The following is a 26472-nucleotide window of genomic DNA, read 5'->3' on the forward strand; positions in this document are numbered from 1 at the left end:
GGACCCTGGAGAGGACCGCAGCCGGGACCACGACGGTCGGGGAATTGGACCAAGGTCTCACAGCCTTCGCCACAGGGCCGGGATGCTGAGCACTCCAGGCGCGAGTCAGGGAGAGTCCCAGGCGCCCGCATCGTCCACCAGTGCCCGGCGCGTCTTTGTCTCGGGGCCTCGGCTAGAGTGGCAACCGAGAGCACCGCGCAGGGCGAAGCTGGGGAGTCCTGCAGCGGCGGACACGGGCCACGGCCTCTCCGCGGAAAACCGGCAGCGCCGTCTGGACCGAGGCACACGCAGAAGGGCGGCCGCTCGGACCAAAGGCTGAGCATAGGCGCGCTGTGGGATCGGGGCCTGCCTTCCACCTCCCGCTGAATTACACCGGAACCTTCCGCGCCTCCAGGTGCCATGCAGAGAGGATTGGCGGCTCCAGAGTGCGTTTCTCGCGCGGCCTGGGGCCGAAAAACCGCTTCTGCTTTCCTGGATATAGCAGGGAGGGTGGGCAGGGGCGTCGGCCTGGCCGGAACCCCAAGTCCCCGGAGTTTGCTTTGTTCGCGGACCCGGGCCAGCGGTCCCTGCTCAGCTCTGGGTCTCAGCCATCGATCGCGCCGGATTTCCGGCTACATTAGCATCCACAGAACCCAGACGGCCAGACCCATCACCTGCCGGCTCGATAGCGGCTTAGTGGCTTTAAATAGTCAGTTTCGTCTGTGCACGTCAGAGTGGTGCAGAATAACTGCAACAATAACCAGGTCCAAATACAGAACTTACTCGGGCGATATAAGTTTATACAGGCACAACAGCAGAATTACTGTCTACCTAAATTATCTGGATATTTCTTCCCTTTTCTTGCTCCTCAAAACCCGGCGAGAGACACGGAGTGCTTTGTCTTAAAGTTAGTGGAGTACGTTGTAGTTTGGGGGCTTAAACTGGACAAATAGTTGCAACATAGAGGAAATCCTCACCCAGATGGAGAGCTCAGCTGCGACCTAAGTATTGGGATCGCGGTTCCAACCGTGACCTCCTCTTTGGCCGGGAGACCCAACGATTTGTTTTTCAGTCATAGGAAGGAGGCAACATCCTTCTCTGGCAACATCCCCAGTGTTTGCGTTGAGTCTCTGGACCTGCAGAGACACCACCCAACTAGGTGCCTTCTCTCTCAAATTGGGAGTATCTCTGGGAATAAATTAAAGGCCAGTTATTTGTGGCCTTCCTAAATCCTCCTTTTTCTTTTGCCAGAGATGTCCGTATTGTTGACCCTTCCTGTGTAGACACGTCATAAGAGTCAGATATTCTTTTGCCTTGATTTCCTGGTATTCTGACTCCTCCTACCCTCCTCTATTCAGATCCAGGCTCAAACACCAGGTCCCTCCCCCAGCTCATGGCTGCCCAAGCTGCCCGTCTTCGGTCGATGCTGCACTCTGTGGGGCATTTATATGAGCACCCTAAGGCTTTGGGTCTCCTTCCTGTCCGTACTCCTCAGCTTCGCAAAGCAACTGGGGATTAGGGGTAAAAAAGAGAATGGTATTTGATCTAAATTCGCTAGTTTATCTAATTATAAGAATAAAAAAGGGGAAGGAAAGAGAGATTTCAGGGCAGGAGGTGTGGCTCAGAGGCTGGACTTGGTGGGGGCCCCTAGGATTCTGGTACAGGCTCAGGAGGGTGGAAGAGGAATTTGGAGGAGAGTCCTTTGATAGGAGCTTTACAGTTAGAAAAGGTAACTGGAGAGAGGGGAGGGAAGAGGCAAAAGGGTAAGAAAGAGGGCATGTCTTACCGAAGGAAGGGGTAGGTGGAGGTGCAGAGGGTTCATGGGCACATTTGGACTCTACCACTGGCCTGGGTCTGGGCTTTCCTCTGGCATGGCCTAGAGGGAGTCGCTGGCTTCAAAAGGTGGAGCCTATTTTGCCAGTTCCAAGAGGTCTTTAGCCCCTTCTCAACATCTTGCAATACACAGCGTCATCTCAGAGTGAAGCCATAGGATTAAGACCACACGGTTGAAGCCCTAGGCCCACCAACCCCCCTCCATCTCAGCCCCGGGATTATGGGTTACTCTTACTGCCCCAGTATCCAGCTCAGATCACCAGTGCCCCTATCCCGGCTTCTATTTGTCAAGTTCCTGAAGCATAGACCTCCTTTTCTGAAGCTGGTTTCAACCTCCTTTAGGCTGTCCACATTATTTTTATGGCCCCATGACTTCTCAAAGCTCCCTCTTCTCCCCCAAGTCTACCACCCCCCAATTTTCTCTCTGCTATAATTGCTTGGGACTGGAGATGGTAGCTCATCAACAGATCTTGGTTGCTTATGTATTTTTGTTGCCCGTGCAACCACTCTTCCTTCATTATTATTATACATTTATTATTTTTATTATTCACCTGAGTTGGAGAAAATAAAGTGGAGAACAGCTAAGAGGCTGGGACTCCCATTATTTTGGGGTAGAACTTTTGTTTTCAAAAAATCACATAATCATAATTCATGTTTTAATTATTATTATCAATATTAATATGATGAAGCAACTCTGTATAAGGACTATATAAAGGGAAAACGTGCTAAAGACAGATGTTTGAATAGGAGAATTACACTACAGAGAGCTGGGGAGGCAGCTAGGGGAAGGGCAACTATCCACAGGGACTACACTAGGTACCAGCGACAGACACAGAGAACAAGACACAGATTGACAGAGAAGCTCACAGAAGTCAAGTTTAAAGCAAATGGAAAGAGAATATTGCATATCTTTGTCCCCTCACTCCTTTTAGAGTGTTCTGGTCTCTCTTCATTATTAGATTGGGAATCAGGTTAGTTTGGAGTGGTAGAGCTCAAATCCAGCACCCTAGAGCCCAGAGGTCACAGGAAGAGCTGCATAAAGGGGGTACAGTGGGTGACCAGTCAAGGTGGGGAGTGCTTCGTGCCCAGGGGAAGCCCACAGGAGACTGCAGACAGCTGGAATTGTGGTAATTTGGGGGAACTTGTACATGGGTGAAGCAAGTATGTGTGGATGGGGAATTGTCAGGTGTCAGATACCCAGCGGGGGATGGAGGCCTGTGATTTTATCTCCACTCCGCTGGGCCATGTGGGGATTATGAGGCTGCCTGCTTGCGAGTGCACTAGGGAGAGTGGGGTGGGCCCAGTGCTGGGCTCAGCTGTGTGTATGTGTTTGCCTTTGCCTCTGCCTGTACAGAAGCTGTGTGCTGGTGGGAGAGTAAAAAGCTCGGTGGATTGCCTTTGGAGAGTTTGTTAGGGGAGACTCTCCCCATATGGGAAACACTCCAAGCCAGCAGGCCAGTTTCACACTGTCCAGGCTGCAGTTAACTCCCATCAGTGCCCTGCTTCTCACCCCTCTTGCTCCTGGAAAGGGCCGGACAGTAGATGGGAGGCTGGGGGACTCTTGGGGAGAAGGATAAAAATGAAGTGCAGAAAGGTTGATGGTTCTCTCACTGCTCCTCTCTTCCAAGCCAGCCCAGCGTCTACTGGGCTGGGGCTGGGGTCTGAAGGAGTCTGGATGAAAGTCCTTCCCACTCAGAGAAGCCATTCTCAGACCTCCAGTGGGTTCTAGGGCTGTGCCCTTTCCTTTGCTCTGGTCCATGTGCTAGGCTGTGGAGGTTTGCAGGCCAGGAGGCGGAGGCAGCCCTTCTGAAGACAAAGGGCAATGTTGGGGGGCAGGCGAGGAAGAGAGAAGGGAGTTGGGTGGGGGGCTGCAGCGCCCCCCTCCTTCATTGTCACCAGCCTGGGAAACTGGGGCTGAGTGGGACCTCAATGGCTGGTAGCCCCTTTAAGGGTGAATTCTCCTCCCGCCTCATAAATTACGCTGGTCCAGCCTCTGGCCGGCCGTGACCATGAACGCCAGCGGGGAAGGGAGAATCAGAGGCCTCGGCTGTGGCTGTCAGAAATTCTCCCGGCCAATCAGTGTGGTTCTCCGTAGCCCCATCTACAGCCTCTTGCACTTTCTTTCTGGAGAGCCAGCTGGGGACCTCTGGGGTGGCTACTGAACCTGAGGCTGTGTCCCCTGGACTCTCAGGTGCCTGCTTGCTGCATCAGGCCCGCAGCCACCGCAGGCAACGGAGGAGTGGATGGCAGCACACCTATGAACAGACATTCGCCCCGCGCAGGCAGCGGGCTCAGGAGAGGGCTGGGGACCAGGACACTGTTCTGGTCCTAGAGGGAACATGAGGCTGATAGTCCTTGTCCACAGCCCGGCCAGCCAAATGCCCAAGCTTCTGCCCACTGGGTGTCCTGGGGTACCCAGACCCAAGCAGACTCTGGTTCTTGCTGATCATTTTCTCACAAACCACACTTCCTCCTTGGTTCCCCACTTCCTCCAGCCCTACCAGAGCCACCTGACCCCCTCAACTCTCTCCGCTGACCCTCCACCCTCCTCTCTCTTCCCAGCCTCTTCTAACCCCAGGAACTGTGAGGTCGAGGTACCTTGGTTCCACTGGCCCTGCTCTTTGCTCCTGCCGGCAAAGAGAATTAAGACCATGGAAGGGAAGTAGAGGAAGGGGACATCTGAGCCGCTGCTTCTCCAGATCCTCATTGGAGGTGCAGTGCCCCAGTCCCGCCTCAAATAAACCAGCCCGCAGCACCTCAGCCTTCCTGCCCCTGCCAACCGCAGGCAGCTGCCGGCTTCCGCTCTCCCTGGCTATGTTTCTTCCCTTCTCTCTGGGACCTGGCAGGGTGTTTTGGGTGTGTATGGGAGGGAACCACGAACAAAACAGACAAGAGGATATCCAGGGAGGGCCTGCCAGAGACGCCTGGCGTTCTAAGTGGGGACTGTGTTCTACGCGGCGCCCTCTTTTGCTCTCTGCCAGGGACAGGCTCAGTCTGGGGCTGGCGCCCGTGTCCTGCACCTTAAAAGAAGGAGAGAGCTTGCTCCCTCAACAGAAGTCTTTTCTTTTTCATTCTCCGGTTCTGAAACCAGATCTTGACCTGCTGGTCACTAAGATTCAAGCGGTCTGAGAGTTCCCTCCGGCGCTGGCGTGTGATGAACTCGTTGACCAGAAACTCGCCCTCCAGCTCTGCCAGTTGCAACTTCGAATAGGGCTTGCGCTTCTTCCGAGAGCGGCTGTGGATCGGGTACCAGGGCGCGCCTGGGTGGAGATGAATGGCAGGGGTTGGCCAAAGGATCAAAGGGTGACCAGTCCAGTGCCCTTGGCTCTTCCCCAGACCCTTTCACCTTGGCCTCACGGCTGGACTCCAGGCCCTTTCTCTCCCTTCTCCTTGCCGCCAGTCATCTGAATCGCCTTTTCTACCCAGACCCACATCCCCACCAACTCCCCCACTTTCTTTACTCTTTTTTTTCCTTTCATTCTTTGCTCTTACCTCCTCAACCCTACCTCCTGCTGCAGTATTCATGACCCTTCTAAGTCCCTATCCCCTCCTTTCTCCCCAAACCTCTCCCCAATTTTCTTCTTCCCTATTTCCTGGTCCCTTCCTCTCACATCCTTCAGGACTGGATCCCGGATCAGTTACAACAGACATGGGCGAATGGCAGAGTAAACGCATCCACTGGCATTTGGGGTCTGTGGGAAGGTGGAGGGAGAGGCGCCTGGGAGAACTAGGGCCGGGCTTTCTGTCCCCACCTCCTCACCCCCAGGCCTGGGGAGTCGCCGTCAGGGTCCCCCAACTCCGGAATCCCTGCCGCCTCCAGCCGCAGGCAGACGAAAAAGGAACACTCTCCAGTTCTTTTGTGGGGATATTTACATGTTTATAGGCTCCCCCCACCCGCACTTCATTTTAAAAGAAGCTCTTCCTCGCCACACATTCTGTCACCCTGGGCGTCCCTAGTTCAGTCCTGTTCTGCCCGCCCTGGTAAGAAGTCGGGTTTGAATCCGCCGCGTGAGTGGCCGGGGTCCTTACCGCTGGCCGAGAGCCCGCCGCCGGGGTTCAACGGCGATACCAAGCTGCCGGGGTCGCCTGCGCCGGCGCCCTTGTTGCCCTCGTTGAGCAGGGACGAACTGGAGTCGGATTCCAGCGACTGGCAGGAGGGCGGGTCGTGCGGAGGTCCTGCGCCGCCGTCGCCACCGCCGCCGCCCGCCGCGTAGTCGTACTTGAAGCCGAGCGCAGGCGGCCCCGACGGCTCCAGCGGGAGCAGCGCTGCCCCGGGCCCGGCTCCCGGGTCGCGCCCGCGCTCCTCACGCTTCAGGCCCCCGCCGCCACCCTCGGCGCATGGCTCGCGGTAGTAACCCTTGCTGTCCTCCACGCGCGCCAGCTCGCACGTGCGGCCGAAGGGAGGGTTGAGAGACACTGGGCTGCCGAGGTAGGGCTGCGGGTAGCCATTGCACGGCTCCGCCGACGGCCAGGGCAGGGAGCACACATTGTCGCGGCGTGGGTAGGACAGCGAAGGCAGCCCGGGAAGCTGCGCCCCGGACGCGCGGAAGTTGGGGAAGTAGAAGGTGTCTCCCGTGTGGATGTTTACCAGCGGCCCCACAAACCCGGGATTCAGGAGATTATGTTCGCCCATTTCCGCGGGGCCCGACCGGCAGCTTCTACTTTATTGCTATCTGACATTAAACATAGTTAAACCTGCACCGGCCACCCATTGGCCGCCCCACTCACGTGGGCACGGCCGCCAGGGGCAGGGGTGGGGACAACCGATCCTCCCCCCCACCATCCCGCACCGACTCCAACTTCCCCCTTCCCCAATCCTGGGGGTGAGTGGGGTAACAAAGGGCGGGGGCAGGTTTATTTGCTGAATTGATTTTTTAAAACAATGTATATAACCTAACTCAGAGAGTAAAGCAATTGCCCAACACGGGGCAAAAGGGAAAAAACACACACCAAAAAATGCCCGCATATATTCACCCCTATAACCTGCACCCCCCCGCCATATATTATCTTATCGCCAACAGCTGGCCAAGCACAGCCCGTCCCTCTTTAATTAGCTTCTTTATTAACTAAAACCGTTGGAATTTACAATATCTCCTCAATAAATTACTATTAGATATTGTGTCATATAAAGTTTACTGGCTGTTTAAGGAGACGGATGAGCCCTTTGGCTCGGAGTTTATTTACAGTAGAGGCGAAGTGGGGGTAAGGACAGGTTTCCCTGCCGTTATCTCTTCCCGCCCCAGCTGCTGCTGCACACTTCTTTATCAGCTCTTTATCCTCAGGAATTTGGAGAGATATTTGGAGTCCTCTTCCCCAATACTCAAGGATAATTGATAATGCCGGGTTTTCCTCTGGAGCCGGGAGCCACCCAGCCTCACACCTTCACTCACAGCTAAAGGAAGGATGCGGAAGGGAGGTAGAGAATGCAGCAAAAGGAGGTGCCTAGCTCCACACGGACCTGCCTGCCTGCTCCTGAAAATCTAGGGGCTCGAACTACTCTTCTGCTGTCATTTCCGGGGAACTGAGGAGCTTCTGGGGTCCTCCTGGAGTCTTTGCAGCGGGAAGCTTTGGACCCCTAACAGGGCTTGACTGGGCTGAGAGGGACCTAATTCTCACTGCAGAGGAGATACCTGCACCCCAGAACCAGCCCAGCCTGCCCCTGGGACCATCAGATAGTAGTGCAGAGGCCCGCAGTAGGTTGCCTCCTGAGGGGGCTAGGATTGAGGGAAAAAACCCTTGAAGAATTATCTAATTGGGGGGTGAAATTATGTTTATGGTGCAAACTCAGAAGCTCCCTCCAGAGAAGGCCGAGAAGCAATGCTGGCCATTGGTGAGATAATCAACATCTGCAAAACCACAATCCGAACTCAACTAGGTCCACAGAACACAGCCAAGCGGATTAAAAAGAAAGACAGAATAAAACTCCCCCAAACCAGATATATCCTTTTGGGGTCTAATAGAGAAAACACTCGAATTTCCATGTGATTATTTCGAGCTTCTAACCAATGCACAGCTTAAGTAATACAGGTTTGGATAAATAGTTCAGTAAACGTCTAAATAAGAAAAAATACCAGAAGATTGAAAGAAAATTGGAGACAGAGATTCGGAGAGAATGAGAAAGAAACCCATTTAGGTGAAAGTTAAATATCAGAGAAAGCCTGAGAATAAGCCAAAGCTGCAAAAGCAGATCGAAGCAGAGAAGATTCTCCCTTTTTTTCCTCTCCCTCCCCTCTCTCCTCTGCAGGACGCGGCAGAGAGACACGCAGATTCTTTGAATTCCACCGCTCCCCGGGCGATTTCATATCCCAAACCGTAGCTGCTCACTCCGACAGAAATGTGTCCCCGCTGGCGCCGCCCTGCCCGGAGCAGTTCGAAGCTCGCAGCTCGGTGCCTGTCCCTCGCCCTGCTTTGCCGGTTCCCCTTCCTCGCCCCTGCTTGCCTAGCTGCCCGGCCTGGTCCGGCCCCTCCCGCCCCCAGGAGTCGGCCCCGCGTTAGGCGCGCTTGTCGGAACTTAGGGCAAGCCATGGGCTGAAAACCCGAAGCCGCTACCTTCAGTTAGAGCCGGTGGCGCCAAGGAATGAGCAGGAGACTCAGCCTGGATTGGCCTTTTTGTGCCTAATTGATAACGGGCTGGGAGGCTGCGGAGAGGAGCATCTCTCAGCTGCAAATTCCAGGTCACAGCATCTGTAACATCTTATTTCCCCTTCTCAAGCTGCACTGATGAGCGCCATTGAAATTTTAGTTTTTAAAAAACATTTTATTTGAGGGTTAATTTGGTCATAAAGATAAACAGGGTGTGACATTAATATTGCTGCTGATTTCAATCAGAACATCTTGCGGGCAGCTAGGTCTCCGCCCAGGCTCTCCAGGCCTCTGCGCTCAGCCGCTCTTGTTGGTGTGAGAGATGCCGAGCTGGGCTTTGACAAATAATCACTAGCCTTTGAGGGGTGGAGTATTCTCCTCATTCTCTTTTCCCTTCCCAGATAATTCCAATCTCCTAGAAGAGGGACCCCAAGAGGAAGGTCTCAGCCTCTCCCCATTCCCTCCACCCCAGCAGGCAACTCCCAGGCCGGGAGCTCTGCTCGCTGCCCTCCCAGGCCAGGCCGCTGGGCGTGAGGAGCAGCGGCCACAGGGCGGCGGATGCAACGCAGGAGAAATGAAGACTGGGTGAAGGCTTCCTTCTTCCAGGCACGCATTTCTTCTAGCCTGATTTAGCCTCATCAAAGCGGGCCGTTTTCCCCAGGTTTTGGATTCGGCGGGCAAAGAAGCACGCACAAACTCCTCTTTCTTCTTTGCAGCTGACCCTGATTCCTCTCAGGGAGAGCTGTCGACAACCACTAGCAAAATTCGCATCCCCTGTGTCCTGCTCCCTGAGACCCACTGGGAACAGAGGGGTTTTCAGGACTCTGGCAAGGACCCAGGTAATCTAAGCGTCCAGCCTTCCGGTGCACCACCGAGGCTCCGTTTGTGGTTAAGGAACCCCGCGACACACGCAACTCAGGCACCCGTTTTTTAACTGGGCTCGGACAAAAACGCAGCTCCCAACCTGGGTCCCCGGGGCCGGCGGGAGGCTCGGGTGAGACGCTTGAAATCTAAATCCAGCCTCGGCGAGAGCTGCTCGCCGGGAGCAGGCTGGGGCTGGGTGAGGGACTCGCAGCCCAAGGAGTTGGGGCAGCCGTGTCTAGCCGAGCTTAACCCGCTGGCACTTCGCTGACCATGCGCAAAACTACAGGTGGTCAGGCCGAGGCACCCAAACCGTGGAGCGATTGGTGCGAACTCTCCCGTACATTTATCAAATCACAAGGCTAGAGCGGTGGCCTGCCTGCTGGCCCCTGAGCCACTGGCTCCCGCCGCAGCTGGCCAGGCTCTACTAAGCCTCTCTCATTAACTCGGGGTTAATTAAAGCTGAAAGCAACGATATGGTCCAAGGCTTTCCTTGAAGACCAAGGCAGCCTGCGTCCCTCAGGTCGTCCTCCAGCTGGATGCCCCGCCGCCTCTCTCACACCTTCTCTGTGCCTCCATCCCTCCTGCATCCTACCAGCCTCCACTGCGGCTGAGCCCAGCGAAAGGAGTTAGTTATAAAATCTACGGTGATTCTGGTGGGAGAGGCAACGTGGCTGCTGGCGGCTTAGACCGCGGGGAATCGGCTGTGAGTGACTGCGTTCTGGCTCCGCCGCCGACCCGTGGTCGGGAGTGATTCCGCGCAGTGCTGCCTTACCCCTGGTCTGTCCAGAGGCCGCAGCGGCCCAGTTCAAGGTCACTGTCTAGTTTGCAGAAAGCGGTTCTGCCTCGTATGCAAATTAGGCCGGGACTCAGCACCAGAAGGGGTGTGAGCAGGGATTTGGCCGGCGGAGAGAAGGGAAGATGAGAAGGGGGCTGAGTGGGAGGGCCTGTCCCCTTCCCTGCCCCCCGCCCAACCCTGCAGCCCTGTCTACCTTGCCCCTTCGGGGCAACTTAGGCTTGGGACCTGACTTTTGTCGGGTTCAAATAAGGCTGGAGGGTAGAGTAGGGAGCTCAGTCTCCTATTTCATGGCTTCCAGGCTCCTTCAGGGGTTGGAGCCCATCTGGCTCCCAGCCCTCCCTGCCGGTACCCGGGAGGTAAGGAGCAGATTGGGAAATCCCTTCCCCAGGTGCTGCTTTCTAGGGATTTGCAGCCTGGAGGAGGGAGGCTTGTAGGAACGCTCAGTGACGGAGCCCAGTAAGGCTTTTAGGCTCAGGCAAGTAGTCTGGGGCCAAGGGAGCCCCTACCTCCTCCAGTTCTCCCGCGGCTTCTCTAGTCCTCTGTCACCAAAAGATTTCAGCCCGATTGCCTCTCAGAAAATGCGGGGGAAGTGAGAGCCCCCAGGCAAGGACATCTGGGAGGCCATCTCTCCACCCCAACCTGAGCATCCCTAAATGGACCACCTTCCCCCGTTTTGTGTTTCCTTCGGTGGCGCTCTAACAATTAAACATGGCCGCAGCTCTGACATTTCCCCCTCCACCAGCAGAGGATCTCCTCCACCTAGTGAATTACTGAGTGTCAGGGAAGGTGTGGGAACCAAGTTAAAAAAAAAATCGCATCAAATGCCACACCCATAGCCGCCTGCAGTGCAACAGTGAAACGTCTCCACCGACCTCTAAGCTGAGTGGGGGTGAGGACTACCCGGTGTGCCCTCACCCCTCGGCCTCCTTTTCTGGCTTTGACCCTGTCCACTGGCCCGGCCCAGCTCTGGGGAGGAGCTGAGATCTGCTTAGGGTCTGCTCAGCACCGCTACACAACTGCTTTCCAAACCTGGGGCCCCAGTTCCGGGCAGAGGAAGGGGCTTGGGCAGATTGGGGTGGGAGCAATGGGCCCCACCAGGAGACGGGTGGGGGTGGGGAATGGACTACCAACCCCGGGGCTCGCTGGGCTGGGAGAGCGCGGACAGGAACAAGGGTCCACTTACCTTTGGAGACAGAAGAGGTTCATAAGGGTGAGGGATAGGAATTCTCAGCCTCTAGAAGCCTTCTGGATTCCCCCTCCCCAAGGCCGTGCTCCGGCCTCGCCAAGGTATCAGAGAAGGGCGGGGCGGGGGGAGGTGGAGAAAGCGGCCAGCGGCAGGCGCGCGGGAGCGGAGTTGCCGGAGCATCTCTGGAGAGGCCGCCTTTTATGGGCGTTATTAGCGCCCTTGTCTAGACTGGAGACGACACCTCCTCTGTGTGTAAATAGAGGCGGCGGGCTCTGGCGGGAAGGGGGATGGCGCGTCAAGGGGGCAAGCAGCCCTCCCCTTCGCTGGCCACCGGAAGATCAAGGCCTTTTCCACCCTTCCCCCCCTTCCCTGTGCTCCCTGTGATGTCAAGGTCAGAAAGACCTAGTCACGGTCAAGGCTAAAAGAGGAAGAGCCTGGTTGGTTGTGAAAAGGCTCTGGCCCCCTCCTCCTCCCAGAAGCCCCTAGCTCCCCAGGGCCCCTCAATTCTCCACCAGTGCAGGTCTAGATACACATCTGCCTGAACCACTCTTGGAGTTTTCTTGGGGGTGGGCTCCAATACCACCCAAGACAGATCCTGGCAGATCCTAGGGTGGGGAGTTCTCTTTTGAACAGATGGAGCCACTGAAGGGGCTGCCTGCCGCATGGACCCCACCTCCAATAGGAGGGCTGTTCAGAGAGATAGCGGCTGCCCCAGGGGCCTGCCCCTGCCTTGCACCCACACTGGCCTACTGTCCCCACACTGCTGACCCAGCCGCCTGTGGATCAACCCCAGGAGCAGATGGTCTCTAGAGCAGACAGTCATGGAGGGATCTGCGGAAAGAACTGCTGCCCTTGTTCTCTCAGTTGGGTTCGGGCTGTGGGACTGCTGGCTGAAAGGCCCATTCTGCTGGGCCTCTGTCTGGAGACTAAGATGTGGATGGGGAAGGGTTTTTCCCCCAAGCTCAGCAAAGAATCTCTTGAAGCCGTCTCTGGCAGCCCCGGAGAGTGACCACTAGATGGAGAGTCCTGTGAGGCCCTTGGCTGCCTGGGCCTCCCAGCTCTGGCCTAGGGAGATAGGGGAAGTGGGGAATGCCATCAGATTATGAGAAAGACAGCAGGAGTCTCAGTCCCTCTGTGTGTCTGCATTTCCTCACAGAGGTTTCACCAGCTCTTCAGATCACCCTGTACCCCCGGTACCCTCATATTTGCCTTCACACTTAGTCTTACTTTTAACACAAACACTAGGAGGCTGGCCTTGGAGAGAAACACATATTAGAGACATGACTAAGAGATGAACTATCTCATAGAGTCCTCAAAGACAATGCCAATTCTTGGGAGAAGGAAAGGTAAGAGATCAACACAACCAGACTTGTGTTGAAGAAGAAATCCTTATTCAGGGAAAGAATAATACATTTCACAAATGTGCCTCCCCGAAACACATGCTCACACACACTCACACAGTGTTTGCTTACTCTTATGGTAAAGTCATATCCAAATAAGTCCAGGCATGATACTCCTCCAAAATAAATCTGGGTGTACTTAATGCACTGCATGAGGGCTCACAGGCACTCAGGAACTGTGGTCCTTGTTAGGCTTACCAGTGTCCCAATGCACCAGTAGTGAGCCTGCACAGGCTTTCCTTTTTCTTCTTCTTCACCTCCTCCTCCTCTTTCTTCTACTTCTTCTTCTTCTTCTTCTTCTTCTTCTTCTTCTTCTTCTTCTTCTTCTTCTTCTTCTTCTTTTTTTGAGACAGAGTCTCGGTCTGTCACTCAGGCTGGAATGCAATGGTGAGATCTCAGCTCACTGCAACCTCCACCCCCTGCCCCCCACCGGGGTTCAAGAGATCCTCCCACCTCAGCCTCCACAGACATGCACCACCATGCCAGCTTAAGTTTTTCTATTTTTGGTAGAGACTGGGTTTCACCATGTTGTCCAGGCTGGTCTGGAATTCCTGAGCTCAAGCTATCCACCCGCCTCAGCCTCCCAAAGTGTTGGGATTACAGGCGTGAGCCGTCGCCCCTGGCTCCTCTTCTTTTTTTTTCATTATTCCCTTCTAGAGCCTTAGGGGTGGTTCCCTCAATATGGGATGACTACCTCATATGATTATATATGGGTTTGTGTGCAGAAGCAGAGGGATTCCTCTGAGAACTCTAGACTTCTCTTTAATCAGAGTCCCCAATTTCCAGTTTGCCTACAGCTGTGCTTGGGACTACCCAAAGCAGTCAGGAAGGGTGGGGTCATAGTAACAGAGCCCCAGGCCTCTTGTCCACTTAGTTTCTTTTTCTGACCAAACACACAAACTCAGTCTCCAACTCCTTTCATCTCAGGGGAAACCCAGGGATTTTGGGAGAGAGGTTGGGATGGTGCGTGGGGAGAAAAAGGAGAGATGGAATTAAGAATTAACCTTATTCCTGGAAATTCACCTATTCTCCCTCAAATCTCCACTGCACAGCGTGTGGCTCTCTAGTAGTTAACCCAGAGTTGAGACCCAGAAGAACAGCACTGGCAGCCACGTCAGTAGCAGAGCCTCCACAGAGGGCAAATTCTTCAGGTTCTTTTTCTCTCAGACTCCGTGTGTGTGTGTGTGTGTGTGTGTGTGTGTGTGCGCAAAATGTGCATGTGTTTATTCCCCAGGAAAATTTATTTAAATGAAATTATTAAATCTTCAGCCCCACCAGGCAAAGGGAGAACAGAGAACTCTGATTTCCAACCTGACATCTCCAGTGTTTCTGTGTCTCAGGAGAGGAAAAATATTATATATAAATAAAAATTGCTGCAGTAAAGATTTAATCTGAGATAACATTGTTTTAGGCTATATTGCTTTTAAAAAGTCTCTTAACCTGACAACTTAATGATCTCATTAACTCTGCCAGATAGGGAGATAGGCACTGACGCGACCAGGAAAACAAATTAGTGGCAGCATCTACATAGGCTCCTCATTGCCTAGAAGACTGGGGTTCCCAGGAATACAGAGTGTAAAAGTGGGATTGGTTTGGCAAACTGGGGGCCAAAGGGGTCCTAGCAGCTCAGCCTCTCTACACAGGTTAAGTGGGGGGAAGAAAAAAGTGCAGCCAGGAAAAGCTGAGCTTGAAGCTGCCCCTGGCAGGCTGTGCTGACCCCATCCCAGCCCCAGCTCTAGTCCTGAACTGGCTGAAGGTATTTGGGGCCCTCTGGGGCAATAGGGCACCAGGAGCCTAAGGTTAGTTCCTCACTGCCACCGGCTGCCACATTTACCTCATCCAGTTCCCAGCTGGGATGCTACTTTCTCAGTACCCAGAACCAGATCTGAGCCCCAATTATTAACCGAAGTGACCATCAACGTATTTTTGTCACTGCCTCCAGGCCTTTCAGTCACCAATTACATCTTTCCTTCCTCAACAAACACTCATCTGAGTTGGACATCAGGATGGGAAGTTTTCTCCTATATAGATAGTATAGATAACCCAAAAACTTAAGTGGAGCAAAACAAGGGTTTGGAATCTACCCAGCTGGGAGCGATGTCTATACTCCTCCCCCTGATCATTCTGGCGGAGTCAGGGCATAGTAGACTGTCCTGAAGAGCCAGTGGACAGAATAGACTTCAGAAAGAATCTGAGCAATAAAATCAAGGCAAAAAAAGATATTTTATTTTAAAAACATGTTTGTGGGTTTTTTCCTTTTTGCATTCAGTACATTGTCATTCAGACATCACAACACTATATACAGATACACAACATTTAAAAAAAAAAGCCTATTCCTGATGAACATTTCAAAAGAACACTGTTTTGTAATGCACCAGTGGGAAGGGAAGAGGCAAGGGGCCCCCACAGCACCAAGGTGGCCTTTGAGGAGGGAACTGTTAGGCAGCATCTACATTTAGCTAATTGAGGGCCAGATCTTCTTGCCTCTTGAACTAGATCCTCTAGCTTTCCTCTGGAAATCAGTAAAAGTGAAAGTGTGAGGAGTCATTCCTGGGCTAGTGCCCTGATGGAAAGGTGACTGGACAGGGACTTTGTTGAGGGACCCACTCTCCATCCCCTTGGAAGAGATGTTTATCCTTAGAAAAAAGTTCTGCTTCTGTGCCTGGCCTAATCCCCAACCTTACCACCTAGAGAGAGAAAGAGAGAGGAGAGAGAAGCCCTATTTAGCAGCGTGGCTGGAGTCTTTGTCCTCCTTGGATTTCCACATGTTGACTGAGAGAGCAGAACAGGGGAGGCAGTGGGGCAAAGGCAGCTCCCACCTGGCCCCAAGAAATGCAGTTTCTTGGCTGGGATGGAGTGTAGGGGCTGTGTCAATGCTTTTACGGAATTCCAGCTTTTACGGAAACATCCATACTCCAATCACGCTGCCAGATCCCTAATAATTATCATGAGTATTAACACGACTTTTAAAATATGCACAGAAAATCTTTACTGGGAAATCTTGCCTAAGGAGTGCGGGAGGGACAGCGAAGGAAAGTATGAGCTGGACAGATCCTGCTCCGAAGCTGCGCCCTTAGGGAAGGTCCTCTAAAAGCCTGGTCATAGGACGAGGCAAGAATTGGGGCCATTCGGGATTCCCCAACCCTGCTTTGGTTGGAATGATTGGGCTCTGCGCTGCCATCGGACTTTCTGGCAAGGTGAGTGCAAGGAGGAGTAGAGGTCGACAGCCTTCCTCGCACGGCCCACTCGGGACCCATTTCCAAAGCTGTTGAAGCCAGGTGAGTCCCATCTGGATGGGGGTGGACGCTGGGGATGTGATAGGGAGTTGGGGATGGCCCAGCAGCACGGCCATGGAGCCTCTCTGCCTCCGGGCGGCGCGGTTCTTCTCTCTCCTTAACATTAAATACTCTTCTGCACCCGCGCAGCGTCTTTCCGTGGGTTCGGTTATGGTACAAAGCGGTGACATAAATAGAAGGGGCAAGCAGCGGGTGGGTGGTCAGGTGGAGTGGAGATGAGGCGCTTTCGATTTGCTGACCACCTTCTTCTCTTTGACCCGCCGGTTCTGGAACCAGATGGTTACCTGGCGCTCAGAGAGGTTCGTGGTGGCGGAGATGCGCCGGCGCTTCTCTTTGGTGATGAACTTGCTAGCCGCGTATTCCTTCTCTAGCTCCTTCAGCTGCACCTTAGTGTAGGGCACGCGTTTCTTGCGCCCGCGCCGGTAGCTGCTCACCTCGGGCTGCAGGGGAACCACGTCTGCGGGGAGATAAGGCAAGCGGGAAGAAGTGAGGCAAGCGGCTGGACTGAGATAGAGGACCCGAGGCTGCCTAGGCACAGAGTTCTGGCAGGGGCTCAACGGGGCCAGAGGATTGCACTGCATAGTGAAGCTCCCTAATGCTTTTCATTTCTGTTATTTTAGCAAGACCACAACTATGATGAGGCCACTGGGCTCGAAGTTTAAGGGAGGGGGCGCCAAAAACTCAGTAATCAAGACGATATTTTAATGCAATGTTTAAAAAAGCAAAACGAATACAAAAACATCCATGATGAACAAAATATCAATTAAAAAAATAAACATGGGTTCGGTATTACTGATTTTCTTTTGTTTCAGGCCCCAATATGGCTCTTCACAGCACTCAATATTAGGATCCTTGTATGCTTAGAAGAGACCCTCCAAATTCCAGCCTGGCCTGCCATGCTTGCAGAATTTCAGATATTCAGAAAAATCCCTCCTTCCTGCAGTTAGATCGCTTGGGTCCTTATTAGTTTATATTCTGCCCCGTTGTCAGAGGAAGACATTCTGTTGTATATTTCAGGGAGGGCACGGCAGGCAGGGGGTCAGCTTCAGTGGGCCCAGACCACCAGATGGGTCTTCACGCCTTTGGACACTGGCCCTACGTTAGGGATGTGAGGCACAGATAGAAGATAAGTGTCCAGGTGAAGCCAGCCTGCTTGGAGGTCCACACTCTAGGAATTGGGGTCCAATGTTATGAACTACCTAACAACACCCAAGGTGGGGGGTCCTGAACCTGAGATATAGGGAATCAGGTGTCTCTGGAAGTAGGGGGTCCACATTGCAGTCCCACCAAAACAGAACAAATTCTGTTCCAACCCCCTTCCCTCTCCATTCCTTCACAGCTGAAGGAAACTGTCTACATCCCTTGCACCAACCATAACCCTAAACCCTAGATGCCTGTCATCCAAACCAATATTACCAGTTCTGTTTCTTTAGGCTCTGAGAATTTCACAGAAACTAAAACCAATATATATCACTTCTAACTCCATTTTCTACTCCACCCTCATCCCTGTCAACAAAGGTCACGCAACACTTTCAAGGGGAAATGGGGGAACTAGGGAGATTATCTGGATAGCTCAGCCCTCAATTTTTTCCATGTAATTATTAGACTTTAGGTGAAAGCTAATGAGGAGGGCTGAATATTTGGGGTTTCCCCTTCATTCCTACCACATTTTGAAACTATAGACACAGCCCAGAGGGAAGACACAAAGTTCTTTCTGAAATGTTTGTTCCCATCCCACCCTCACAGAACACTTTCCCTGTACCCATCCCCATTGGGTCTGCTTTCTCTCAGGGACTCTATACACAATGGGAAGAGTAGTGGTCACAGTGAGACACAGGGGAAAACAAAATGCTCAGGAAGAAAATGGGAGACAGGGGGTCCAATGGCCTCATTTGACTGTCTTCTGGTGACACTTTCTCAGGAAAACTGTTGGACCTGGCATTTTTCTCTGCCTCTGTGAGAATAAACCATGATTTAAAAAAAATCTAAAAAACAAAATAACTTTATTTAAACAGTATGGATCCTTTAGGTTAAAAATGATTTGTTTTTGAACACGACCTTTATCTTTAAATCTCTCAGTTCTCAAATTTGTTTTACTCTTACAGAGGTAACCATGATTTGGGAAATTGATGATTTGTTGACAAGAATAAAATGAAGAGGATACATAGTGATACCATAAGTTTGTTGCTTTTGTTGTTGTTATTGTTGTTTTTAATCCTGAGAACATTTTTTCAGGATTATTTTGTTAAACTCATTTTACAAGATCAGGAATCTGAGGCTCAGAGTGGGTAAAATAACTTAAGTGGCAGTACCAGATTTTAAAGCCAGACTTTCTGACTCTTAAAATGATACAGTAAGTTTTAAAATGGAAATAGCCCAGCTAATACAATCCAGCTTTAAAACACCTCCTTTTCCCTGGAGAAGAATAAAGTAGGGTAAAGGTGGGTTTTTGTTTCTGAATTAGCCAGATAATTGTCCCTAATTCTTTACTTTACTCTCTTTAAACTCTCACAATTACCTATCCAATTTTGGTTTCCTAAATTCTAGCTCTAAATTTCCAATGAGATTTAATCAACCCTAAAAAAAATCAGTTTAAAAAGTAGACAACTGGTTTAAACTGGTTATTTTTCTCTATAGGATGCCAAGGATTGATTTAGCCAATTTGTCCTGGATCAGACCAATTGCAGGTTGGTTTGGTCTCCTGGGGAAATAACTCCAGTCTTGCCTTCTCAAAGAAGCCCCCTTTCTTTGTCTGCTGCCTTATCTGGAAAGGAAATGGTATGTAGAGATGAAGAAACATCTGGTAGCTTGGACTTGGAGATGTGCGTACACTGCCTAAAGTGAGTGGGGGCTTAGTTATTAATCTTACAATCACCCCTTCCCTAGTCTCCCTCCAGATCACATACACGAATGACTTCATGCCTGGAAACCTAATAGACACCTTTGAGGAGTAAATAAAAATCATCTCAATGCTCAGCCACGGCTTTCTTTTTGGGCTTCGGGGCCCCTCTGTTCAGCTCCCCACAGCCCACCCACCCTTGACCACCCGCCCCCCAACAGGTGAGCTCTGGGCTCTGAAGAGTGCCTTGTCCAGCTAGAAATCCAGCTTGCTACTCTTCCCAACCCAAATCCAAAGGCTTGTCAGTAAAGACTTCTAGTGTGGTCCAAAGAGCCCACTGTTTCTTTCTCCCTCTTTCTCTCTTCTAAACCCCATCTCTCTTTTTCTCCCTTTCTGATTCTCTCCTGGAATTTCTGCTTGTCTCTCTCTCTCAAAAAAAAAAAAAGTCTACACTCACCGTAGGGAGAAAAAAAAAAACAAACCAGAGCAATAAAGCAAGAGTCTGTATAATTGGGAGAAGGAAGAAGCCACGACACATCTTGGCCCTAATTATCTGGATCTTGCTGAACAATTGCCTCCATCTCCCACACCAGCCCAGACTACCACAGATGAGGATTCTCAGAGCCAGAGGCACTGTAGAGAGACAGCAGTGTTTATGCCTACATGTTGCCGAACAAACCACAATTGCATAGACAGAGTTATCTTGAAATCTCACTACTTCTAAAAGATCTCTGAGTGGGTAGAAAGATGGAGAGTGTCTGAAGATAATTTCCTATTCGTCTGCCTCTTGTCTGTACCTCTGCACTCACTGAGCTACATCAGCCCAATTCTATTTCCACATGGGGATTGTGGGAGCACATAGCTGCTGAGGCATGCTAGGTTTTATATCCATTTTCATGCCATAATTTGCAAGTGTATTAAATCTCAATTGGGATATACTTTTTTACTTCAAAGATATTTTTCTCTAGGAGGCTGTGATCAAAAAAGTATTTATTTTTAGTGGAGGTTTTGTTTTGTTTTGTTTTGTGTCCTAGGAATCTTTGAGATGTTTATTTTGCTCAAAGATATTTCTCAGCTTCTCTCCAATCCTTCACCCCTACTCCACACCACATTCATACATAGAACAGCTCCTTCTCTTCTACCTCTTCACTCTAAACCCATTGCACATTGCTCTGGGCCTGTGCCCCCAATCCACAGTGGGTTTGGTGGGCACCTGATCCCTTACCCCTTAGCCCCTTGGCATAGCCCATTGGCTTGCCTGCCCCAGGAATTCCTGCTGGACCCCAATGTCCTAAGAAGCTTTGTGTTTTGGTGAGATAGAGAATTAAAGGGCCATCTCTCTAAAATACATTGCTGTATTATGAACATGTGAATTGTCTTTCTAGAAATGTATTATTGTATATTTCATATTAGGTAGTTAATAAAAGAAATCATATTATATAAAAATATTATAGCCAATACAGGGTAGGTGATGCATAATACCATGTACTAAAATTGCACCATCCTTAATTCTGGCAATCAGAAGTCAGGGTGCCTAGTGTAGGTCATACCCTGGTATTGAGTTGTGTTATACTAAGTAATTTCATAATATTCACAAGAATGTTATTTGCTACACTCTCTAATATCATTCAGTATTTTTTTTTAAACCACCTACCTCTTCTTCCAATTCCGTATGCAGAGGAATTTCAGGCCCACCCTTAGGAGGTCTTTGGGTCTATGCTTTCCAAGGAAAACATCCCTGAGCTTGGCATGTGGAGCGGGTCAAGGAGCTGGGCACTGTCGGGAGACATCTGTGGCTGCCCTGGGCCCCCCACCCCCAAAGACCTCTGTAGGTATCCGAAGGGAGAACGCTCTCCCACTGAGCTCTGCTTACAGGGAGAACAGACTCAAATGCTGGACTCCCTAGACCGGAATCCTGATTTCTCAGCACAAGGCAGGATCCAAAGCTCTTGGTGTGGTTTTGGGAAACCTGGGACTGGTCTTGTCCGCAAGGAGAGCGGTGGGATTTACAGGATCCTTTCTCTCTTCAACTGGAGACGGAACAAGAGGGGAATGAATTCTCCCTTCCCATCCTTAGCCAGACAAGACCAAGGGGTCCCCAGCCTGGGTCTGGACTCCAGAAGCCCCTGAACAGGTCTTGAACAGGTCTTCCTCTCCCATTTCTCATCCCCACGCCCTTCTTTCTGTGTTTGGGGCACCAATAACTAACTCTCTTTCTCGACCACATATGGGGGAGTCGGCAGTGGAAATGTCTGTAGGTTTGAGCTCAATATACCAAAGAGGCAAGGAAAACTTTACAATGCTGGGGAGGGATTCTAGCCTCCTCTCCACTCCCTCTCCAGAGATTTTGGATCTTCTGTTCCCTCAACAATCAGGAAATTCGTGGCCAGATTTTTAAAATAAGTCAGGAAAGGAAAAAAAGAAATCTCACATTTCTGTAGACCCCAGCAAATTAGTTCCCTATTTAAAAAATACTGTCTAGTGCCCGAACGATCCTGCGAATTCTGTCAAAGAAAGTGGGGGTTCTTATTCTCCGCCCTCCCCAGTTATTCGGTGGGTTGGGGGTTTTGTCCTGGATTCCAAGGCACTATAGGCCCACCCCGCCCCCATCCCTTGCCGGAAGCAGGTTTAGGGGCCAAGAGCCCGGCGGGAGGCTGGAGCCTGCAAGGGGAGGCGGAGGCGAGCTACCGGACGGAGCAGAGCCGAAGGCCCGGCTTTCGGGCGCCTGTGATTGCTTCATTCTCGGCCGGGCAGCTACAGAGAACGTGTCGGAGCAGATTTCTTCCCCGGCGCATTCCTCAGTGCAGCTCGCCCGGCCGGCTCCATAGGCAGCCCAGCCGAGCGGGCGCGCCGGGGCCAGACGGCGGGGGTGGCTGGGGCGCGGAGCCCCGGGGCAGGCAGGGCGGGGAGGGGTCCCCGGCGGCGGCGGCGGCGCTCGGGTCCCTTCCTTACCTGGGAAGGGAGACTTCCAGAGGTGGGCGGACTGCGACTGCTCCTTGGAGCAGTACACCTGACTGTCCCAGCCATTGGAGAGAGCCCAGTGCTGGTAGCCTTCGACGGGGATGAGGGCGTCGTGACGCGGCTCCGGGTGCCCGCTGATCCCGGGCATCACCGACACGTCCAGGTAGCCGGGCATCGCCTGGTAGGAGCTGGCGAAGCTGGGGTAGAAGGCGAACTCCTTGGCCCTAGAGGACAGGTCGTCACCGGGCAGGGCGCCCGACGGCTCCGGGTATTTATCGCCCGGGTGGTAGGCGCAAGGCTTCTGCTGCAGGTTCACGTTGTGCGACAGGCGGCAGCCGTAGTAGCTGCCCCCGAAGGGGTAGCCGTAGCCCAGGGTGGCGCTGGACGAGGTGGGGGGTGCGGGCGGCGGGGCACACTGGCGCGCCGCCTCCGGGGCCGGGATGTCCGTATAGACGGCGCCCTGAGGGGCGCCCAGGGGAGCCGGCGGGCGGCCCAGCACGGGGTGCGGAAGCAGGTCGCGGCAGTGGCTGGCCGGGCAGCTGCTGCCCAGACCATCCATGCTCGGGGCTTTGCCGGGGCTCGCTCCGCTGCAGCTGCCCCCCGCTCCGCCCGTGCCGCCGCCTCCTCCTCCGCCGCCGCCGCCGATGCCGCTCTCCGCCGCGCTGTCCTCATAGACGTACATAAGGCTCTCCGGCCAGCGTGGATGCAGGAGCAGCGAAGTCATGACATGATCTGCTGGAGCTTTTTAAAAACTCCACTTGCCAGAGGCAGCGAGCTAGGGAGACACCTCGCTCCTGTTTCCCCTCCCCCCATCCCTCCCCTCTTTTCTCTCCACCCCTCCCCTCCTCCTAGTGCTTCCACCTCCCTCCCTACATTCCCTCTACGCATGCGGAGACACTTCATTAAGAAATCCGCCGGCTCCCGCTCTCCACCTCTCAGCACCCCTCCCGCGCCCATGTGACCCGCTCTGCGCACGTGATGCCCCGGCCAGGTCTCCTGGGGTTCCCTCCCCTCGAGGTGGGGCGGGGCGAAAGGGAAAAGGTCTCTGCTGATTGGATCTCAGGTAGGCCAAAGGAGGCGGGAGCTGGGAGATTTAAAGGGACAGGGAGACGCCCCCGGCAGGCCCCAGGGAGGGAGAGGGACGGGGGGAGGCTGAATTTGGCCGACGCAAAGGGGTGTAGGGAGGAGAGGGCTGTAACTGGGCGCCTCCGCCTAGGCATAGGATGTGCACCGGAGAGACAGACCCACTACCCCCAAGCCGATCACTGTGACTGCTGAAGTCTCTGGATTGGGGCTTGAAGCTAAGGGTGGGGAAGAAACCAGATTTTAAAAAATAATAAATGAAGATAATAGAAAACAGTCAGGAGCGCTCTGGCCCTGGCAGCTCCCCTCCGCTCGCGGCTGGAAAGAACCCGATGCTGCGTAGCGAGCCTTTGATGCAGGGATTGTGTTTCCATTTCCTACCTTCAGCCACTTTCCCCAAAACTCTAGATGTCTGAAAAGGACACTCTGCTTTACCTCGCTGGATTTTTCTCAAGCGGAGAGGGGTGTGACAACCCCCAAATACAGAATTCATCACCTGGGGCAGGGGATCGAGAGGCAATGGAATGTACTCGGTAATAAATGGAGAAAGAATAAAACGAGGGAAATAAAAGCAATAGAATAGACTGATATTTCAATATGCAATAGAAATAAAAAATCTCAGAGTGAGGTTTTTCAAAGAAATGCGGGTGGTGGGGGCGCAAGATTCAGCCTGGGAAAGCTAAAAGCCCTGGATGCGAAGGAGAGCACGCTTTCTATAGGTATACAAAAGAAAACGTGGAAAATGGGGGAGATTCAGTGCTACACCTTTGGAGGGACCTCTCTCTGGCGCCACTCTGGGGGACCCTGCAGAACCCACCTCTGCCCTCAGGGGCCTGGGTTAAGCCACATGACACAGTCTCCAGTTTGAATACCCGCACTGGAGCTCCCACGGCTTTCTTAGGTCACCGTCTTTTAGTGAGGAATAGTTTCATGATCTAAAACTGCCCCCTATTTCAAAGAAAAAATTAACACCAACTTACTGATTCTTCAAAAGCTCTCCCTTCTTTCCTCCCAATCTCCCAACTTGTCAGGAGCCTCAATAGAGTCACCCCTTTCTAAGGGAGCATCTCCGTGGAATTGAGTCAAGTTCCCTTTCAGCACAGGACCTCCCTGAGAAATCGTAATGAAGAGAGAAAAATAAGAGGGGAAAGGGGCTGCAGCGTTTCCTTTTTTCCTGCCTCTGCCACAGGTTTTAAATGCTGAGTGCTCGTGTGCAGCCAGCGCACAGACCATGGCCACAGAGCAGCGCCTCTCTCAGCCAGACCTACTGCACCCCTCAAATGGAGAGCAAATGGACAGGTCTGCAGAGACCCCTTCGGGCCACCTCCCTCCTCTTTGTGGGGAGAAGGTGGTGTTTGACGGTTGAGAGCACCCGGACATCGGTGAGTTAGGATAGTAATTCTTATCTGCGTGATCTTCATCCAGAAGGGTCAGCTCAGAGTTCAGAAAGCAGGCTGCGGGCTGGGCTGGCATTAGGAGGAAAAATACAACAGAAAGAGAGTTAAGACATAAGGAGACCAGCTCGAGTGTGCATTGAGGGCAATGAGGGAGGGGCGGGGAGAGATGAGCCCAGTGGAAGATAGGGTCTTGCTGGGAGCCGGCTCTGCTAGGAAACTGCTTATCCTGCTGCTGGAGTCCAAGGTCAAGGTAAAACGAGGAGCGCAAACAGGGCCTGGCCAAGTCTAGACTGGGTTGTATGACGTTGGCCCCCTTGCCTAAGGCCTGGCTGGTGGGGGTGGGTGGGTGGGGACGCCTGCCTTTTTCCAGCCGCGGGTAGTAGAAGTGGAACCCAGATCCTGGCCTCCCCTTCTGTGAAGTGCTGCTCCCAGGTGGAAGTAGTGGGGCGCTGTGGACAGGGTTCTGCAGGGCTGCCAGGAGAAACAAAGGGCCTGAAACGCCCACCCCATTCTTGGGGCTCCCTCCCCGGTCAGGCCCAACGCCGGACCCGTTTTCCGCGGGCCAGGACTCAAAGACACGTCCCCAGCCTTTGGGAGTAGGAACCAGAATGGCGGGAGTGGGAACCAGAACGGCGTGAAGGATCTGGGTGCAGGGCGGCCAAGCAATAAATAAAATTAATAGTATGGTCTTTTCCAGGTTTATATGAGGGCATTAACTATTCCTATTGCAATGAGATATAGATTTAATTAATCCGGCAACTTTACAATTCCATTTATTAGGAGCACTATGCGGCCATAATTTAGTGGCGAGAAGAAAGAAAGGGAACCATAGTCCTCTTCCTCAAGAAGACCAGCCGAAGTTGTAGGCCCCTAAAGCGACTTGGAGGAGTGGGAAGGCTGGAGGGGAAAGTTTGGGCTAAGGGCGCTAAAGGCGGCTGGGGAAGTCCGCTTGCTCTGAACAATTCCCTCTTCTTTTGCTTGGTTCCCCAAGACCTTTCGCGCCTGCAAACGCAGTCTCCAAGTCTGGGGCGAGCCGGGATCGGGAAGGGAGGCGCCGAGGCAAGAGCCTGCAGGAGGGCGGTGGAAAGTAAAGCCTTGCTGGTTAATTAACTTTAAGCCTGGGGTGGTTTCTTCCCCCTCCCCCGAAAAAAAAATGTGGATCTCGCTGAGACACAAGTAAAATCAAATTAAACACTCCAGGAGAATATGCACCACTAGAAACATAGTAATTACATCTCCAAGGTGATCTCGCCCTAGAAAGCCTTCACAGGGCCTGGCGCTGAAACCCTCGGCTGCGGTGCTCACCGGGGCGCGCCCCGCCGGCCTTCGGGGATGAGGCAGTGAGGTTTGACTGTGGATGAAGTTTAGAGAAAATCCAGCTGCTGGTATGCGGAGAAAGACGGAGCATTTAATTATACGAAAGGAAAATGGAAAACGGCTCCTCAGCCTCGTCGGGAAGCCCCGGCTCTGCTCTCGGCTGCTTTTTCAAAGGGACTTCTACAACCGCGGAGCGGCAGAAGCCACTCTGCCCTCAGCTACAGCTCATGAACCAAGCTCTCGGCTAAGTTCAACTCTGAAATGTTTTCTTTTAAATGCTCCAACACAGAAAGGAGATATTTAATATGCTTTTTCACGGGAAGCGTCTGTGTGTGTGTGTGCGAGCGCGCGTGCGTGCCTGTGAGTTTAGGGATGGGTGCAGGCTGCCTGCACCGTTTCAGCACACGGCCTTGTGGACACAGCCCAAATGAGTTCCTAAAGATACCCAGCTCTCTGCCTAAATCCTCTGTATGCAAATAAAGGTCTCTGCTTGTCTGTCTGTATACACTTTTAATTTACATGTTCTTCCTGCGCTACTTACAAAGACATCCCCCAGGAAAATATAGAAAAATGAAGAAGCAGATGTCTGTGTCTTTTTGAAGTCGAGGGGTGGAATTCATGCCCCACTGTATCTAAGACGAAGTCAGAGGTGTAACTTAGCAACATTTGCAAGCGGAGGGTGCAAGCCTGATGCACACATTTGAGGGCTGGGTGTAGCTTCAATGCTAGGCTAGGGAAAAGGATGAAAGAAATGGCGTTGCTGTGTCCCTTATTCAATGCCCAGATTTTCTCCTCTGAAAATTAGGTGTCAGATGATTTCTCTCCCTACAGCCCTTTTCTCTGTTTCCTCCATATGGGCGGGGGGCGGGGGGGAGCTTAAAGCGCTGAAGCTCCTGCTCCCCCAACCTGCTTTTAATGGGAGAAATTCCAGTTTTAAAA

General features: G+C 52.5%; 2 protein-coding genes and 1 long non-coding RNA gene across 3 annotated transcripts; 1 reads left to right on the forward strand and 2 right to left on the reverse strand.

Moving 5' to 3' along the window:
- Positions 1 to 2460: 2460 nt before the first annotated feature.
- Positions 2461 to 6472, reverse strand: HOXC12 (homeobox C12). The gene is made up of 2 exons (XM_004053252.4): positions 5842 to 6472; positions 2461 to 5072 (listed from the first exon to the last, which is right to left on the reverse strand). The coding sequence occupies exons 1-2, from the start codon at positions 6443 to 6445 to the stop codon at positions 4834 to 4836; spliced, it is 843 nt and encodes a 280-aa protein (XP_004053300.1). The 5' UTR covers positions 6446 to 6472; the 3' UTR covers positions 2461 to 4833.
- Positions 6473 to 14844: 8372 nt separating this feature from the next.
- HOXC13 (homeobox C13) lies at positions 14845 to 22558 on the reverse strand. The gene is made up of 2 exons (XM_031000922.3): positions 21728 to 22558; positions 14845 to 16393 (listed from the first exon to the last, which is right to left on the reverse strand). Exons 1-2 carry the CDS (start codon positions 22458 to 22460, stop codon positions 16137 to 16139), a joined length of 990 nt encoding a protein of 329 aa, XP_030856782.2. The 5' UTR covers positions 22461 to 22558; the 3' UTR covers positions 14845 to 16136.
- LOC129525690 (uncharacterized) lies at positions 21785 to 26033 on the forward strand. The gene is made up of 4 exons (XR_008670117.1): positions 21785 to 21899; positions 22589 to 22799; positions 24009 to 24201; positions 24997 to 26033. It is a non-coding gene; the product is annotated as an uncharacterized lncRNA (long non-coding RNA).
- Positions 26034 to 26472: the final 439 nt, after the last annotated feature.

The sequence above is a fragment of the Gorilla gorilla genome, chromosome 10 (genome assembly GCF_029281585.2).
Source record: "Gorilla gorilla gorilla isolate KB3781 chromosome 10, NHGRI_mGorGor1-v2.1_pri, whole genome shotgun sequence".
Taxonomy (NCBI): Eukaryota; Metazoa; Chordata; class Mammalia; order Primates; family Hominidae; genus Gorilla; species Gorilla gorilla.